At 32.5% G+C, this 14,059-nt stretch overlaps 1 protein-coding gene across 5 annotated transcripts in view; it reads right to left on the bottom strand.

Annotated features, from left to right (window-relative positions):
- The window catches only part of LOC138308559 (diacylglycerol kinase theta-like), a 61,440-nt gene that overhangs the window by 33,977 nt on the left and 13,404 nt on the right, over window positions 1–14,059 (bottom strand). For all 5 annotated transcript variants that reach the window (XM_069249604.1, XM_069249603.1, XM_069249607.1 and 2 more), the window contains exons 2-6: window positions 3,953–4,032; window positions 3,138–3,240; window positions 2,403–2,491; window positions 1,895–2,026; window positions 1,009–1,153 (exon numbers count right to left, since the gene is read on the bottom strand). In XM_069249604.1, the coding sequence (XP_069105705.1) occupies window positions 1,009–1,153; window positions 1,895–2,026; window positions 2,403–2,491; window positions 3,138–3,240; window positions 3,953–4,032 (549 nt within the window). The remainder of the gene's footprint in view (window positions 1–1,008; window positions 1,154–1,894; window positions 2,027–2,402; window positions 2,492–3,137; window positions 3,241–3,952; window positions 4,033–14,059) is intronic.

Raw genomic sequence — 14,059 nt, 5'->3', positions numbered from 1 at the left:
TCCCCTTACACAAACACAGAAACATAACAATTACTTAGTAATCAATCAAGTTAAAGGTATATCCTATATCATACTATGTATACTATAGATTATCTCCCCTTACACAAACACAGAAACATAACAATTAACTGGGTAATTAATCAAGTTAAAGGTATATCCTATATCATACTATGTATACTTTAGATTATCTCCCCTTACACAAACACAGAAACATAACAATTACTGGGTAATTAATCAAGTTAAAGGTATATCCTATATCATACTATGTATACTTTAGATTATCTCCCCTTACACAAACACAGAAACAAACAATTACCGGGTAATTAATCAAGTTAAAGGTATATCCTATATCATACTATGTATACTTTAGATTATCTCCCCTTACACAAACACAGAAACATAACAATTACTTAGTAATTCAATCAAGTTAAAGGTATATCCTATATCATACTATGTATACTTTAGATTATCTCCCCTACACAAACACAGAAACATAACAATTACTTAGTAATCAATCAAGTTAAAGGTATATCCTATATCATACTATGTATACTTTAGATTATCTCCCCTTACACAAACACAGAAACATAACAATTACTGGGTAATTAATCAAGTTAAAGGTATATCCTATATCATACTATGTATACTTTAGATTATCTCCCCTTACACAAACACAGAAACATAACAATTACTGGGTAATTAATCAAGTTAAAGGTATATCCTATATCATACTATGTATACTTTAGATTATCTCCCCTTACACAAACACAGAAACATAACAATTAACTGGGTAATTAATCAAATTAAGGGTACATCCTATATTACACTATGCTTCTGATTATCTCTAAATCTTAGGAGTATCTGATCTAATCATAAGACATATTATGAATTATCTCCCCTTATTTGGTCACACAAGCAACTATTCCTCCCCTAATTGTACAAAAACAAAGGTAGGCTCTATAACATGAATACAACAAATCCTGAGTAACAATAACAGATTCTACTCACAATCGCCCTTCTTGTTGAAACCGAGTATAGTCTCCATACTGATGTCCATCCTAGGGATTGTCAGACAGCTGGGAGGAAGCATGATCTTCCTCAGGCTCCCAAAGTTACACTCCACAGGTAGGCTCTTGTAGCATCCACCGTGGGCCTGTAATGTATCAGGGTATATAGGACACTTACAACCGATAACATCCCAAAATAACGCTACAGAAACCTGTAAATGTTTTGTTTATATCATGTGTACAATTGTAAAGTAACGTGCCTTTGAAAATATAAGATTTATTAATTATGATTTATTGATTTGTGCAATAAGCTTTTTTCAAATATTTTTTGAGGTTGTTGGAAAGCATCATTTTCTACTAACATTAAACTCTTTTAATATGAAACCGAAGTCTACAGTTTCTGTTAAAAGTTTTAAATTCATAACTAAACTGTATCCAGTATAGATAACACCCCAACAACTACACACCTCAAACTAACCTTGACCCTTCACATTTACTGTGACCTCAAATTGGTCCTGACCCTTCCCATTTACTGTGACCTCAAATTAACCTTTACCCTTCCCACTTATTGTGACCTCAAATTGGTCTTGACCCTTCCCATTTACTGTGACCTCAAATTAACCTTGACCCTTTCTACTTATTGTGACCTCAAATTGGTCTTGACCCTTCCCACTTATTGTGACCACAAATTGGTCTTGACCCTTCCCATTTACTGTGACCTCAAATTAACCTTGACCCTTTCTACTTATTGCAACATTAAATTAACCTTAACGCTTTTCACTCATTGTGAACCTTTAACCTTGAGCATTCCCTCTTGTGACATATAATTAACCTTGACCCTTCCCACTTATTTTGACCTCAAATGAACCTTGCCCCCTTACACTTACCGTGACCCCACACCATTCACAGCGCATGCCTGCCAAACATTCAGCTGACCAGCAGGTTTTCTTGCATGCCACACATTTGGAGTTGGCTGGTAGGTTTCCCTCCCTCCACTGATGGTACTGGACAACGTTAACCTGTAAAATACTCTGGTGTTACTGGGCAATCAATCAAATCAAACTTGGAGCATTGCTATCGAGGTCAGGCAAGACGGTATGGACAGAAAATAACCTCATTGCTGTTCCACATGCATAAATATAAATACAACTTTGCTAAACCACTGACACTAAATATTCACTAATATCATGTAATTTGAGTCTAAGTTGAGGTTAGTTGCAGAATCTTTACGTTCTTACATTATTTGAGATTCAACCTTGAAACAAAATTCATCTCATAAACATCAATAAAGACATATATTTGGGACTTGCACATGAAATAAAAGATGACCTTGATAATCTATCAGTAATCATCACTTTAACCTTGAGACACAAATACGACCTTGACCTTACTCACCAGCTCCTTGTGTGGAACATAGGTAGCACATTCCTTACAGTCACTGACCACGAAGTCTTGGCAGTCCAAATGGGCATAATACTCACACACTGTAAAGGCAACAACAATTATGATCAAAGTACTGAAAGTACTCAAAGAAGCATTTGTGAAGGCAATGACAATCATGATCAAAGTACTGTGAGTACTCTAGGACCCACTCTTGAATAAGGAAATGGAATAACAATTGAAATTAAAATAATTGCTTACAATTTGCCTTATTTTTGTGTTGTTAACATGAATACAAACACAGCCAATCAAAAGAATTATGTGGGTTTTACTGTACAGTCGATAAGTCCCACCTTACGGTGATTATGAAGTCACAAAACTCACGTCAAATGATGATGTCATAATCACCAGATGGTGGGACTAATCAATGGTAAAGTGTACTTTAACCACATTGTTTTAGGATCTCAAAACCCCTGTATTAAGTTACACTGTTGTTGTATGGTCCAGTCATGAAATTAGGAACAAACAAAATATCTTTGTTTAAAACTATGTTAAGAAAGTTTCACATTATATGCAATAATGAATGTAGTACAAACTCCAGAATCTTTTCTTTGCAGCATCATGGAAAGCTGGTATAACCTAAAGACATTATTCCATAAAAGAAAGGCTGAAGGAGAGACATCCTCAATGTACTAATCCATTGTAGATTGAGAAACACCATGACAATGAACTCAAGAAGATGGTACTCACATTCACACCGAATGGCAAGACTGTCTTCTAGGCGTTTGCGACACACATTACAAAACTTGCGTTTGAAGTGACTCGGCTCCGTCCAGCAGTGGGCTACAGGGTTCTGGAAAGTAGAAGTTAAATGCTGTGGTAACTGGCTTGTTAGTAAATGTAGGCCTAAAACTTGTAAATTAAAAGTGGAGTCATTCAAGTTAGATTGTATCCCAAGTAGATGACATTTCAGGACAGCAATTTGATGTAAAACTAATTTGAGCGAGTCCATCTATCTAAAGTAAATTACAAATCAAACTTCATAATGAATTCAATAGCTTTCATCCCTTGTAGATAGGAGTAAAATATTCTGTTTATCATATTTCTAGTACAGTACTATCATTCATGAGAATATATGAGAGAGAGAAGACTGAAACAGAGATGTGTTATATACATATATATAAGTGCGCAAGATTTCTAGCACTAAAACGACAGAAAAAATTGCATTTGTTTTCCTATGAAGCAAGAAAGTGTGAAACTAGTCAGCAGTAACTGAATATATGTTAAAAACTTCAACTCTGAGGCTGATGTGATTGACAGATGCAGATATATAGCTTAACTTGATTGTCATTATTACCCAGTCCCCTGCCAACTGTTTGTTATCCAGCTGATGAGTGCAAGAACCTCATATCCACCTCGTAGCCCCTTCATGCACATTACCTTAATTCTTTTAACTTATTCACCCCTGAAATTTCATAATGGACTGGTCTGATCTTTGATATTTAAAAGAGCCTACATGTATATTCAGGGGTGAATGAGTTTATATTACACAAATTCTTACATACCTTGATTAAGTTGGTGGCAATGCTGGAACAAGGGGAGACAACCGTCTTCAGACAGCGTTCATGTACCACAAAGTTACAGACTGAAATAAAGAACAATAAAGTTCAGACAAAGATCACATGACAAATCAGATAAAAAACAAGAGGCCCAGAGGGCCTGTATCGCTCACCTGGTTTGTAATGCCAAGTAATGTTCTGAATACAGGTTCATTGTTTCTTTTCTGAAGGAATTTTAATATTAACCTCTAAATCCCCTATTGGGCCCCACCCCTCCTGCCCCCAGGGGGTCAGAGCCAAAATTTATACAAGTTCTGTTCGCCTTCCCCCAAGGATGTTTATGGCCAAATTTGGTCACAATCCAAGTAAAACTCTAGGACAAGTAGTGATTTATAGGATTTACCTCTATTTCCCCTATTGGGCCCCGCCCCTCCTGCCTCCGGGGGATCAGAGCCAAAATTTATTATGTTCTCTTCCCCTAAGGATGTTTGTGGCCAAAATTTGGTTACAATCCATGCAAAACTCTAGGACAAGTAGCGATTTATAGAATTTATCTCTATTTCCCTATTGGGCCCCACCCCTCCAGCCCCCGGGGGGCCAGAGCCAAAATTTATACAAGTTCTGTTCCCCTTCCCCCAAGGATGTTTGTGGCCAATTTTGGTTACAATCCATGTAGAACTCTATGACTAGTAGCGATTTAAAGGATTTACCTCAGAGTCTATTTCCCCTATTGGGCCCCGCCCCTCCTGCCCCCGGGGGATCAGCGCCAAAATTTATACAAGTTCTGTTCCCCTTCCCCCAAGGATGTTTGTGGCTAATTTTGGTTACAATCCATGTAGAACTCTATGACTAGTAGCGATTTAAAGGATTTACCTCTATTTCCCCTATTGGGCCCCGCCCCTCCTGCCCCAGGGGGATCAGAGCCAAAATTTATACAAGTTCTGTTCCCCTCCCCCAAGGATGTTTGTGGCCAAATTTGGTTACAATCCATGCAGAACTCTAGGACAAGTAGCGATTTATAGGATTTACCTCTATTTCCCCTATTGGGCCCCGCCCCTCCTGCCCCAGGGGGGTCAGAGCCAAAATTTATACAAGTTCTGTTCGCCCTCCCCCAAGGATGATTGTGGCCAAATTTGGTTACAATCCATGCAGAACTCTATGACTAGTAGCGATTTAAAGGAAATGTTGACGGACGGACGGACGGACGACGGACGAGACGACGGACGACGGACGCCGCGCCATGACATAAGCTCACCGGCCCTTCGGGCCAGGTGAGCTAAAAATCATTACAGCAGGAAGTTTATCCTTTCAGGGAAATCTTACTACCTGTAACAGAGCATTTAAATGTGCAGTTGGGGAGGAAAAATGTACACTGACCTCCAAACATTGGCCATATACTAGGGGTGTAACAATACATCTGACTACTGACGAATGCATACCTTTCAATTTGATCAAGTGATGGTAAATTTAACAAGTCATGATCAATTAACAATCGTCGATAGTATGACAAGCAATCGATAGTTTCAATAGTCAGATTTTTTTCTGTGTCTAAAACAAGGTATTCTAAGAGGATTGACATAACAGATAAAAGTTATGATAAAATGTCACTTTTTCATCATAGCTATTCAATCAAAAACAAAAACAGACTCTGTTCTTAATCACAATTGTCAGTGTGTATGAATTTCAACTGATGCTAACAGGTTAAGGGAAGTAACTCTAAACCATTTTATCGACTATAATTAAATAGAATTACATTTTACAAAGAAGACAACACATCTTGTATTTAGAAGATACACTGGATGCGTACAGTACACTGCTACAATCAATCAGAATATGGTCCATAACAAATTATAGTAGTTACAATAAAACTAGCTATAAATAGATATGTTTCAGAACATAACCCCTAAACTGTTAATACAATAATTTATATTAATTGATTTCCTGTATTTATAATCATCAATCATCCCCCTAATAAGCACCCCTCCTCTCTTATGGGAAGGAGTTGAAGTTATATATACTCACTCCCCGGCCCCCATCTCATGGATATTTATTACATCATCATTGTATCCCATAACAACAGATCCCAGAGGGATCTTGGCATCCACCAAAGAGTGATCAATGTTGGGACAATTTCTCTGTTTTTCATGCTTCAACTACCATATTCACCATAACCATAATTAGCGCCCCTCCCCCTATAAGTGCCATGTATTTAACAATGTTTTAGAAGATGTTATGTCTCCAACATCAGCATTGTATCCCATATTACATGAAATTGCGAGTCTTTTTTTATGTGAATCACAACATAATAGGCCAAATGCATGTTAACTGTAACAGTCAATGTACCATGAGTACAGAAAGATTAACAAGAGGCCCAAGAGGCCTTGACGGTCACCTGAGTGCTGCTACAGAAAGAGCATTGCAAAGTCGGTTGAACTCTGTCAAAAGTATTTACAAATTTGAATAAATTTTAAAGTGGAACCTTCGTATTAGAATTTTTATTTTTTGTTTTTCATTTTGATAGTTATTGTATTATGTTACCAAACCTTTGCTTAAAATTCCAATTTGCTTTGCCAACAATTTTTGTAAAGGCCCTTAAGACCTTTCCATCTATGAAGAATATTTCTACCAGTTCCAGGATTCAGAAGAAGATTTTTGAAGTTTTAGCCAATTTGACCCCTTTTGGCCCCGCCCCTAAGGCCCCTGGGAGTCAGTTATGGAAAAATTTGTTAATAGGACTCAATGGCCATTTCATAGGGATAATTCTGACAACATTTGACTAATTTTCTACTATAAATGACCAAAGAATGCTACAAAATCTAGGGTGAAACTTGAGACCCCAGGGTCATATAATTCACAATTTTTGTAGAGGGCCTTGAGACCTTTCTATCTATGAAGAGTATTTTACTCTACCACATCTGTGAGTAGAGAAGAAGATTTTTGAAATTCTAGTCAATTGTACCCCTTTTTGCCCCTACCACAGCCCCCTGGGGGATCATATAATTCACAATTTTGATTGGCCTTATGTCTTAGGTTTGTGCAAAATTTCATTGAAATTTCTTCAGTGATTTTTGAGAAGTCGACAATGTAAATTGTTTACGCACACACGACGGACGACGCATTTGGACGGACAAAAGGCGATAGGAATAGGTCAGTTGAAACTTTGTCTCAGGTGACCTACGTAAATACAGCTGACTTTTTTTCGTCCATATTTTATTGGACCATATTTTAATCAGATCAAAAGATTATTATTGTATATCTTTGTAAAATGATATTGGACCATATTTTAATCAGATCAAAAGATTTTGTATATCATATCTTCGTAAAATGATATTAGACCATATTTTAGTCAGATCAAAAGATTATAATTGTATATCATATCTTTGTAAAATGATATTGGACCATATTTTAATCAGATCAAAAGAATATTATTGTATATCATATCTTCGTAAAATGATATTGGACCATATTTTAATCAGATCAAAAGATTATTATTGTATATCATATCTTCGTAAAATGATATTGGACCATATTTTAATCAGATCAAAAGATTATTATTGTATATCATATCTTTGTAAAATGATATTGGACCATATTTTAATCAGATCAAAAGATAATTTAATTTATTATTGTATATCATATTTTCGTAAAATGATATTGGACCATATTGTAGTCAGATCAAAAGATTATTTAATTCATTATTGTATATCATATCTTCGTAAACTGATATTGGACCATATTTAATCAGATCAAAAGATTATCATTATATATCTTATCTTCATAAAATGATATTGGACCATATTTTAATCAGATCAAAAGATTTTGTATATCATATCTTGGTAAAATGATATTGGACCATATTTTAATCAGATCAAAATATTATTATTGTATATCATATCTTCGTAAAATGATATTGGACCATATTTTAATCAGATCAAAAGATTATCATTATATATCTTATCTTCATAAAATGATATTGGACCATATTTTAATCAGATCAAAAGATTATTATTGTATATCATATCTTCGTAAAATGATATTGGACCATGTTTTAATCAGATCAAAAGATTATTATTGTATATCATATCTTCGTAAAATGATATTGGACCATGTTTTAATCAGATCAAAAGATTTTGTATATCATATCTTCGTAAAATGATATTGGACCATATTTTAATCGGCTCCAAAGATTATTATTGTATATCATATCTTCGTAAAATGATATTGGACCATATTTTAATCAGATCAAAAGATTATCATTAAATATCTTATCTTCATAAAATGATATTGGACCATATTTTAATCAGATCAAAAGATAATTATTGTATATCATATCTTCGTAAAATGATATTGGACCATATTTTAATCAGATCAAAAGATTATTATTGTATATCATATCTTCGTAAAATGATATTGGACCATGTTTTAATCAGATCAAAAGATTTTGTATATCATATCTTCGTAAAATGATATAGGACCATATTTTAATCGGATCATTATTGTATATCATATCTTCGTAAAATGATATTGGACCATATTTTAATCGGATCCAAAGAATATTATTGTATATCATATCTTCGTAAAATGATATTGGACCATATTTTAATCAGATCAAAAGATTAATATTGTATATCATATCTTCGTAAAATGATATTGGACCATGTTTTAATCAGATCAAAAGATTTTGTATATCATATCTTCGTAAAATGATATAGGACCATATTTTAATCGGATCATTATTGTATATCATATCTTCGTAAAATGATATTGGACCATATTTTAATCGGATCCAAAGAATATTATTGTATATCATATCTTCGTAAAATGATATTGGACCATATTTTAATCGGATCATAAGATTGTTATTGTATATCATATCTTCGTAAAATGATATTGGACCATATTTTAATCGGATCATAAGATTGTTATTGTATATCATATCTTCGTAAAATGATATTGGACCATATTTTAATCGGATCCAAAGATTATTATTGTATATCATATCTTTGTAAAATGATATTGGACCATATTTTAATCAGATCAAAAGATAATTTAATTTATTATTGTATATCATATTTTCGTAAAATGATATTGGACCATATTGTAGTCAGATCAAAAGATTATATTTAATTCATTATTGTATATCATATCTTCGTAAACTGATATTGGACCATATTTAATCAGATCAAAAGATTATCATTATATATCTTATCTTCATAAATGATATTGGACCATATTTTAATCAGATCAAAAGATTTTGTATATCATATCTTGGTAAAATGATATTGGACCATATTTTAATCAGATCAAAATATTATTATTGTATATCATATCTTCGTAAAATGATATTGGACCATATTTTAATCAGATCAAAAGATTATCATTATATATCTTATCTTCATAAAATGATATTGGACCATATTTTAATCAGATCAAAAGATTATTATTGTATATCATATCTTCGTAAAATGATATTGGACCATGTTTTAATCAGATCAAAAGATTATTATTGTATATCATATCTTCGTAAAATGATATTGGACCATGTTTTAATCAGATCAAAAGATTTTGTATATCATATCTTCGTAAAATGATATTGGACCATATTTTAATCGGCTCCAAAGATTATTATTGTATATCATATCTTCGTAAAATGATATTGGACCATATTTTAATCAGATCAAAAGATTATCATTAAATATCTTATCTTCATAAAATGATATTGGACCATATTTTAATCAGATCAAAAGATTATTATTGTATATCATATCTTCGTAAAATGATATTGGACCATGTTTTAATCAGATCAAAAGATTATTATTGTATATCATATCTTCGTAAAATGATATTGGACCATGTTTTAATCAGATCAAAAGATTATCATTATATATCTTATCTTCGTAAAATGATATTGGACCATGTTTTAATCAGATCAAAAGATTTTGTATATCATATCTTCGTAAAATGATATAGGACCATATTTTAATCGGATCATTATTGTATATCATATCTTCGTAAAATGATATTGGACCATATTTTAATCGGATCCAAAGAATATTATTGTATATCATATCTTCGTAAAATGATATTGGACCATATTTTAATCAGATCAAAAGATTATTATTGTATATCATATCTTCGTAAAATGATATTGGACCATGTTTTAATCAGATCAAAAGATTTTGTATATCATATCTTCGTAAAATGATATAGGACCATATTTTAATCGGATCATTATTGTATATCATATCTTCGTAAAATGATATTGGACCATATTTTAATCGGATCCAAAGAATATTATTGTATATCATATCTTCGTAAAATGATATTGGACCATATTTTAATCGGATCATAAGATTGTTATTGTATATCATATCTTCGTAAAATGATATTGGACCATATTTTAATCGGATCCAAAGATTATTATTGTATATCATATCTTCGTAAAATGATATTGGACCATATTTTAATCAGATCAAAAGATTATCATTATATATCTTATCATCGTAAAATGATATTGGACCATATTTTAATCGGATCCAAAGAATATTATTGTATATCATATCTTCGTAAAATGATATTGGACCGTATTTTAATCGGATCCAAAGAATATTATTGTATATCATATCTTCGTAAAATGATATTGGACCATATTTTAATCAGATCAAAAGATTATCATTATATATCTTATCATCGTAAAATGATATTGGACCATATTTTAATCGGATCACAAGATTGTTATTGTATATCATATCTTCGTAAAATGATATTGGACCATATTTTAATCGGATCATAAGATTGTTATTGTATATCATGTCTTCGTAAAATGATATTGGACCATATTTTAATCGGATCCAAAGATTATTATTGTATATCATATCTTCGTAAAATGATATTGGACCATATTTTAATCGGATCCAAAGAATATTATTGTATATCATATCTTCGTAAAATGATATTGGACCATATTTTAATCAGATCAAAAGATTATCATTATATATCTTATCATCGTAAAATGATATTGGACCATATTTTAATCGGATCATTATTGTATATCATATTTTCGTAAAATGATATTGGACCATATTTTAATCAGATCAAAAGATTATCATTATATATCAAATCTTCGTAAAATGATATTGGACCATATTTTAATCGGATCATAAGATTGTTATTGTATATCATATCTTCGTAAAATGATATTGGACCATATTTTAATCAGATCAAAAGATTATCATTATATATCTTATCATCGTAAAATGATATAGGACCATATTTTAATCGGATCATAAGATTGTTATTGTATATCATATCTTCGTAAAATGATATTGGACCATATTTTAATCGGATCACAAGATTGTTATTGTATATCATGTCTTCGTAAAATGATATTGGACCATACTTTAATCGGATCCAAAGAATATTATTGTATATCATATCTTCGTAAAATGATATTGGACCATATTTTAATCGGATCCAAGGATCATTATTGTATATCATATTTTCGTAAAATGATATTGGACCATATTTTAATCGGATCCAAAGAATATTATTGTATATCATATCTTCGTAAAATGATATTGGACCATATTTTAATCGGATCCAAAGAATATTATTGTATATCATATCTTCGTAAAATGATATTGGACCATATTTTAATCAGATCAAAAGATTTTGTATATCATATCTTCGTAAAATGATATTGGACCATATTTTAATCAGATCAAAAGATTATAATTGTACATCATATCTTTGTAAAATGATATTGGACCATGTTTTAATCAGATCAAAAGACTATTATTGTATATCACCCAATAACCCTTTACCACCTGTAAGCGACTTTGGACGCCCCCGCACCATCTCAATGCAAGCGACTCTGGACGCCATTTTGACTATCAATGTTTTGCTAGCTTCGTATCACGTGATAAAAGTGCCACCTGTGTTCAGACTTTACAATCTAATTATAGACGTGACCAAATTTCTAACCAATCAAAAATCGGCACAGTGTTACTATATAAAACTCTGAATAAATTAACCGAGAAAATCACACATGTGTTAACTGCTTCATTCATGTTACCGGCGCTATCATGGCTTCTGTTGTTGATATTACGGCAGATATTTGGAATTATAAGTACAATGTCATGATATTTAAATATCACAGGCCTAAAAGCATATAATCTGACAATGATTTAAACGATGTTTTATTCAATTTGACCGATCGAAAATCTGACAGTCATGAAGAACGGCGAGGTCCCATACTATCGCATTACCTGACGCTGTGTTGGAATGGACTGGCGAGTTTACAGACGTGAGTGTTGATAATTTTGTTAGAAACTTGTTGTCAAAACTTCAATAAACCTTTAGTATACTTCATTTAAAGTTGATAGACTATTTTCGTGCATTTTTCAACAGCAAATAATGTACAAACATCCCACAACAAACACGCTACTCGGAACGATAGAAAGTGAAAGTAGCGGTGAACGGGTCGTGAACCGGTACGCACAAAGCAGAAATAACAGTGTTTTTCAGAGCAAATATATTGACTGAGCCATGATTCAGATATATATTAGTTTGTTTACGATATTTCAAGTAATTTGTGCAATATTTTTTTCTAAAATTTATAAAAAATCGGCAATTTTTTGAGTATTTCCGACAGAGAAAATCAACCATTTTCTGACCTGTAGATGTTTTTAATAATTTTTGAAGTCCTCATATCGAATAATATTTGAAAATGATAGCATCACTGTGTAGTTTGATTCATTTTGAATCAACTTTATTACCAAAACATTTCTCAAAAATAATCATGAAAGTAAATAAATCCAACTTTAAAAACGTATTATCAATCCAGACTGAAAACTTCAAAAAGTGCCATTGAGATGGTGCATACACTTGACAGATGTTGCAACAATGTTTGTATTGAACATTGTATACTTTCCTCATGGAAGCCTGGTGATGCAGTTTACATGATAATTTTATATTTATATTAAATTATAGTTTATATACAACATGAACTTCTGCTTCAATTATTTTATTAACATTTTGTGCAATTGTTTTGTTTGTTTATTTATAATTGTTTTTTAGTTTGTTTAGGTGGCTTATGTATCATTGCTTACGGGCATATGTATATGTAGATCAAATGTTTCACATATGTTACATGTAAATTAGGGATGCGCTGATTGACCAATCAGCGTTCATTTGGGGGATCCCTTGTTGGGGTTGTTGGAACCCCATAGCATAGTTTTCGTTGCAAAATGGCGAATGTGTAGGCTAACCCACCCATCATCCCCTTCAGCACCATGGCATTTTCTTTTATTACTATCGGATTGTCTTTGCTTACATCATCAATTGCTTGTTTTATTTGCATTTCTTTTTCTTGTCATGATTTCAGATTTATTCATATATTCTTCCTCTTCTGTTAATTGGGTTACTCACTCTGTCTTTAGTACTTTTATTAATATTAAGATTTAATTCGGTTGGCATTAAATTCTTGGGGAATTTTCCCCCAATATAATTCAATAGAATATATATTTATGACAGTATGTTCCAGCTTCTCTCATATCGTTGGGGGTCTAGCTAGCATATACAGCTTCTCTCACATCGTTGGGGGTCTAGCTAGTCTTGTATATATTCTATTTCCTTTTTTTTTTAGCATCTCCAGGTCGCTACAGAGTCTAGCTACTTCTCTGGAGCCGTTCAGGGTCTAGTGGCTTCTCTGTATCCTTGGAGTCTTGCTCAAGTCCCGGCTCTGACACCTCAGAGCCTCGTAATTCATCGTTTAAATATTTAGATTGTAAGTTAATTATATGGATATGAGTGAGTAGCCCCTGATACGCCAAATTGTAGTTTTTAACTGTAGTGTAATAAACAGGTAAACTGTTCTCTTGAGTGTTTGTTGTATATAAATAGTTTGCATAAGCACCATTTACTCTTCCTCACTATCTTGAACCAAATACAGATTGATATTATGTGTAGCCGTCTCTATATCATTACTTTTGCAAATTGATTTATATATATAATGACCTACTCAGTGTGATGATATTGTGAAATGTTAGTCCTATTAAGGACCTTTTCATGTCTTAAAATTTTTAGCGCTTATTGGGTCGAATATGGTATCCA

Source organism: Argopecten irradians, chromosome 15 (assembly GCF_041381155.1).
Source record: "Argopecten irradians isolate NY chromosome 15, Ai_NY, whole genome shotgun sequence".
Taxonomy (NCBI): Eukaryota; Metazoa; Mollusca; class Bivalvia; order Pectinida; family Pectinidae; genus Argopecten; species Argopecten irradians.
Note: the sequence above shows the minus strand (reverse complement) of the source record. Positions and strands in the feature narration are given on the sequence as shown.